Consider the following 5182-nt stretch of genomic DNA (forward strand, 5'->3'; position numbering starts at 1 on the left):
AGCGTCCTTTCTGAGTCCATGAAGCTGATTTAGGAATTCGTTGATGAGGATAGTCTCACGGAATGTCAGGGATCAAAGGTTATGCTCCGTAATCACCTTTCGCATCTCATCCTTCCTAGCAAACTCGTTTTCCAGTGCATCTACTACTTCCTTTGCCGTCCTTGCATCCACATCTGGCATCAAAGACGGCAGGTCCTCAACATGCAATTCAAGAATGCCTTTTGCTCGATCATTTCGGAATGTCCATTCTTGGAGTGACGGCGTGAGCGAAAAGATAGCTGTAGCTTTGGATGGATCATGAGGAGGTGAGGGAGAGACCATTGTGGTAGTGGTCTGGTCGGTGGTTGTTGTGCGAGCCAGTGGAGATACAGTAATAATTGGAGGTGGTTTGGGTATAGTCCCATCAGTATAGCCGAGAAGACCTTGAGTCTTTAGTGAGTTCACAATTCTTCGTTTGACAGGAGTCCAGCTGACTTTGACTCCTCTGTCAAATTTTAGATCTGCAGAGACCTCAGGGATAGGAGGTGGAACAGCACCATTGCTAGCCATGTTTTGGGTCTCAAGATGTAAGGATGCAGAGAATGGCAAATGAATTTATGAGCTTTAGTAATGCAGGGAGGAATGAGATCACTCGGTGTAGGACAGCGGCGGGGCCTATAACCTATCAAAATATAATAAGTTTGAACCTCAGCGTGATAAAAAAGCTCATGTATTCTCTACCTATCAAGATATAATAAGTTCGAACTAAGGTTATGATAAGCAACGATAAGTATCGAACAAAATAAACACAATAACTCACCCTCGGCATGATAAGAAAGCTGAGGGTATACAACAACAATTTCTGTATATAAATGAAATGATAAGCAAGATCTACTTCCTGTTTCGTCAAGAGATAAAACGGTTATTGGAAACACAAAGATAACAGATATGAAACAATATATTTATTTGAGAGATTTGTACCCCTCCGGGACTCGTAAGAACTGCTTTGGCCAACAGGGTATTCATCCAATATTCTTTTAATTGTGTTCTTCAATATTTTCTACGTCAGGACTCTTTGACATTCATTTGATATGTCTTCGGAGCCTCGCAGTACTTTGATCGTTCTTCTAGTCATTTTCCTCAACCATGTGACTTGATTGGTCTATTAGACTAAATCGCAGTCTTTTAGATTAATGCATGATCTTGTTCTAGAAGGAGTATTTAATAATTCCTGAGTTCTAGAAAGTCATTTCGAGTCAATCCTTGGCTCATGGTCACTTGAGTAAGTTCTTCCAAACTCCTGCCAGTGTAAGGCCCAATAAGAATACCCTTGGTATGTCATATGTGAATGGTCATCCTTCGGATGTAGTCCGAGTCTGGTATAATCCTGCTTGACAAACAGGTAGACTGTTATCCAAAGGTAGTATCAGGGATGGGTAAACTAACCAACTTGTGGTAGTATGGGTATATGGTCCCTTCAACTTATTAGACTGATTCAGTATTGACTTTGACTGTCAATCTGGGTCTCAATTACAGTCCTCTCGATACGAATCTATACGTGAAAATGTCACAATTCACAGCATAGACATCTAGCCAAAATTTAGGTGTGTCATCTCCCCCAAACTAAAGAATTTGACTGTCCTTGGTCATTCGTAGTTTTGTATCGGGAAAGGATACCCAATCTGTTATTAGATTGATTCGACAAGACTATATCTCCTTTTAATGTAAATCACTGGGTTTGGATCTCTACTTCTCCGTGCTCTCCAATCAATTTGGATGCCCTCAAATGGGTTTCTAGCGCTCATCTTATCAATTTATTCACACGCCTGCTATGAATTGTAACAGTTTAGCGCTCAATTTGAATTGAATACTTTTTTGGTATTCGTATCACATTTCGAAATTTTAATTCACAATCTTTTCATCATCTAGTCACAGAACGAGCTTCCATTTCACGGAGAGCTGCTCTGACGTACACACTGAATCAGTGTGTACATTTATTTGGTTCGTGGCACGGGGTTCAACAATTTTTCGTTGAAGTCCGTTTTCTTCCTTTTCCTTTTCTTCTTCCATCTTGTTCATTCAAAATGGCTTCAACCTCGAGTCAAACTCGATCTTCGGCCACAACTACTGTTCTCCCAACCTCATTATCAGAGGCTCAGGGACTCCTAGCTGGTATCAAATCAAAATCTACGCTCCCTTCGTTTTTCGAGAGCCCCAAATATCAAAAACTTCTGGATGGGGAGTACATCCCACCTATCCTGAGCTCTCAGAGTTCTCCTGACTACGATGGATCGAGTCCTCTTCTGACATTTCTGTATCCCCGCGGAGGATTCCCCTTCTCCTTCGGGAGATCATCAATCAGTGGGTCCTCCTAAACAGAATAAATGCAAACGTGAATTGGCCAGCCTTATGGCTGATGCCTCATCAATCCGTGCGTATCATCTTTTATCAATTTGATTCTATTTAATTCATCATTTCTTCGTTTTCCAGTGGATCATCGCTCCGCTAATAAAACTCCTTGCAAGGAAGATCTTTCTGATGCTCCCAAAGCTTCTTCTTCAAAGAAGAAGGTGGAGAAGCCTCTTCCTAAACCCAAAGCAACAGCTCGGTCCAAAACCACTGTTAAAGTGGTAGAGGAATCCCGGGTTTCTCCGGAGTCAGAGGAATCGGCGACGCCCTCTTATCAAATCAAACGTGTTCGTCTCCCCCCTCGCCTTTGTCAGGCCGCAAAAGGAAAAGCACGTCAGATGGAAGTCCTGGAGGTCGAAGAATCCGAGACAGAGGAGGAGGTTGTGCCTCCACCCTCAAAACGTCTCAAATCTTCTAAATCCGCTCCTACCTCCTCCAAAGCATCGAAATTTCGTCCTGCCCTGCTCATCAATGACCAGGGTCGTCTGAAATTGCCCGGAGACTCGGTGGAGGGATTTACTCCATTCAAACAAATTGAACACGCCCGAGTAAGCTCTCATTTTATTTTCATTTAATTCAATCTAACTCATTTCTATTAATTTGAATAGAACAGCGCCCCTTTGCATCGTCAAAACCCCATATTCAAAGTGAACCCAGAGTTCCTCGATTTAGGTGCTATCTTGACTACTCAGAAGGCCAGTTTTACTATGCAGGATTTACTGCAAATTAATCATACTATTCGTGACGTAAGTTCCTTTGTTTTAGCACATTCATTTTAATTAGTTAATCATATTTTCATAGCCTGCAATTCCTGCGCAGGCCTGCGTTTCAGCTTTGTCTTGAGGAGAGTTCAATCCGAACTCTTCTCGTTTGCCAGGGCTCAAATGTGAGTCATGTTCCTCTCGGAGCCTCAAGTGCATGTGCTCGTTAGATGTGGATCTGGCCATGGACGTGCTCAATGCGCTTCACGTCGCCACCACAAGCAGTACACTCAGTAAGTTGTTTTTCTTTAAAATTGATTTATTAATCTGGTTCTTAATTTCATTCATTTAGACTTGACGAACTCCCTTCGACGTACTCAGGCACTTCGTATGCAGCTGGACGGGCTGAGCGCCTTATTTGATCAGGTCCGCCAGTCGTTCTTGCAGTCTTTCATGGATCTACAGCTGGCTGGTCAAGATCCAATTGTCGTCCTCGAGGCCCTTAAGGCTGCCGAGCCTCAACGTGAATCTATTTCCATTGAAGATTGGACTGTCTTGGCCACCCTTTTTCAGTGGTCCAGCCCATTCAATTTGAATGGGTTGAAGTTTGAAAATCAAACACCCGCAGAATGGATCGATCTACTCCGTAGCATCCATTCTGGCACTTCTTCAGCAACAATAACCTCGGACGGACATCTGGTAGACGCCTTTCAGCCACCATAACCTGCGGTCGAAGACTCGGAGGATCTCGATACTCAAGGTTCCCTTCCAATCACCGTAGTTGAGAAGGATTCAGGGGCCGAAGACATTGCAAGCCTTCCAGAGGGAAGTCCGATTCAAACTGAATTGGACCTGCCTCAGATTGAAAGTTTGACTGAGTCGACTCCCTCTCCTGAAAAGGGGATCTGAGTTTGCTCAGGCTTTCAAAGCTTGGATCTTGGGGTCTTCGGGGCGTTCATTTTATTTTATTTTTATTTTACATTTTGTCATACACGGACGGACGGGCTCTCATGCCCATATCTCATTATAGCTGACCACTCGCGGTCGTATCGTCTGGGTTCTTAAGCCCAAAAATCTCATTATGGACCTTTTCAGGACCACAGGTCAATCGAGACCATTTTGTTTTATTAGATTTATTTCTAATACATATCTTGTATTTTTCCTGTTTTTCTTGTATTTCTTGTAAGTAGTTTTACCTATTATTTTTGTTGTGGATAGCTTATAGCTGTCCTGTATATACCAATTTACGAGCTCTCATGCTCATTTTCATATTAATTTGAATGAGTGAAACTAAGTCCTGGGACAAATACTTTGTTGATCCCATTTAATTTGATTGAAGAGCTACTCTTGCTCATTCTTATTAATTTGAATGAGTAAATATATTTTCTGTTCTCTCAATACACTATTCAACTCAATTCATGTTTTAATCTGAATGAGTGCTTGCAAATTATCGAGCCAGCTCTGAGTTCCACCTTTGAATAGGGGTTCAAAGTAAGACTCCATTCCGGATCCTGGCATGAATTTTCACGCGAGATCAGGTCCGCAAGACTTTACTGTCTTCATTGTCCTGAGTGCTCAAGTCAATCTCCGTTCGCCATTGATCATAACAACGTCGGGAGGTATTCTCAACTCCACTTTCAGGTTCTGAGCGCAGTTTCTTTACTCATTCCGCATATTTTGACCTTCTGTATGATCACTTTGATCAATTCTGGGTCACTGCGTTTGCAATACCATTCAATCGAATTGCAAACATCAGGAAACCCACCCATGGGAAATAGGGCATAAATTTGGTAAAATTGCTGAAATTTGATGGATTAGTTATTTCTTGAAATTAGCCAGATTATTTAGCCCCCCATATATTTTAGGTGAAATCAGCGCTAAACAGTCGGATTTCTTCAAATTAATGCCTAGTTGCGAGCAGATTTCGAGCGTGAATTTGTTCAAATTTCCCTTTATGATTCAATAACCACATATGAAGCAAATAGTGAATGCATTTGGTATGTGTACAATAAATACAACATAGATATAGTATTTAAAACTAGACTACTCGAAACTCCTCAGCACAGTAATCACCAACAGTACCAATCTGCAAA

At 41.9% G+C, this 5182-nt stretch overlaps 1 protein-coding gene across 1 annotated transcript; it reads left to right on the forward strand.

Moving 5' to 3' along the window:
• Positions 1-2063: 2063 nt before the first annotated feature.
• Positions 2064-3231, forward strand: C8R40DRAFT_1175845 (uncharacterized protein; the record flags this gene model as incomplete). Its single annotated transcript, XM_046232398.1, has 4 exons — positions 2064-2340; positions 2470-2936; positions 2997-3134; positions 3190-3231. The coding sequence occupies 4 exons, from the start codon at positions 2064-2066 to the stop codon at positions 3229-3231; spliced, it is 924 nt and encodes a 307-aa protein (XP_046081238.1).
• Between the last annotated feature and the right edge of the window lie 1951 nt (positions 3232-5182).

This window comes from Lentinula edodes (genome assembly GCF_021015755.1).
Source record: "Lentinula edodes strain Le(Bin) 0899 ss11 chromosome Unknown C8R40scaffold_47, whole genome shotgun sequence".
NCBI classification, from domain to species: Eukaryota; Fungi; Basidiomycota; class Agaricomycetes; order Agaricales; family Omphalotaceae; genus Lentinula; species Lentinula edodes.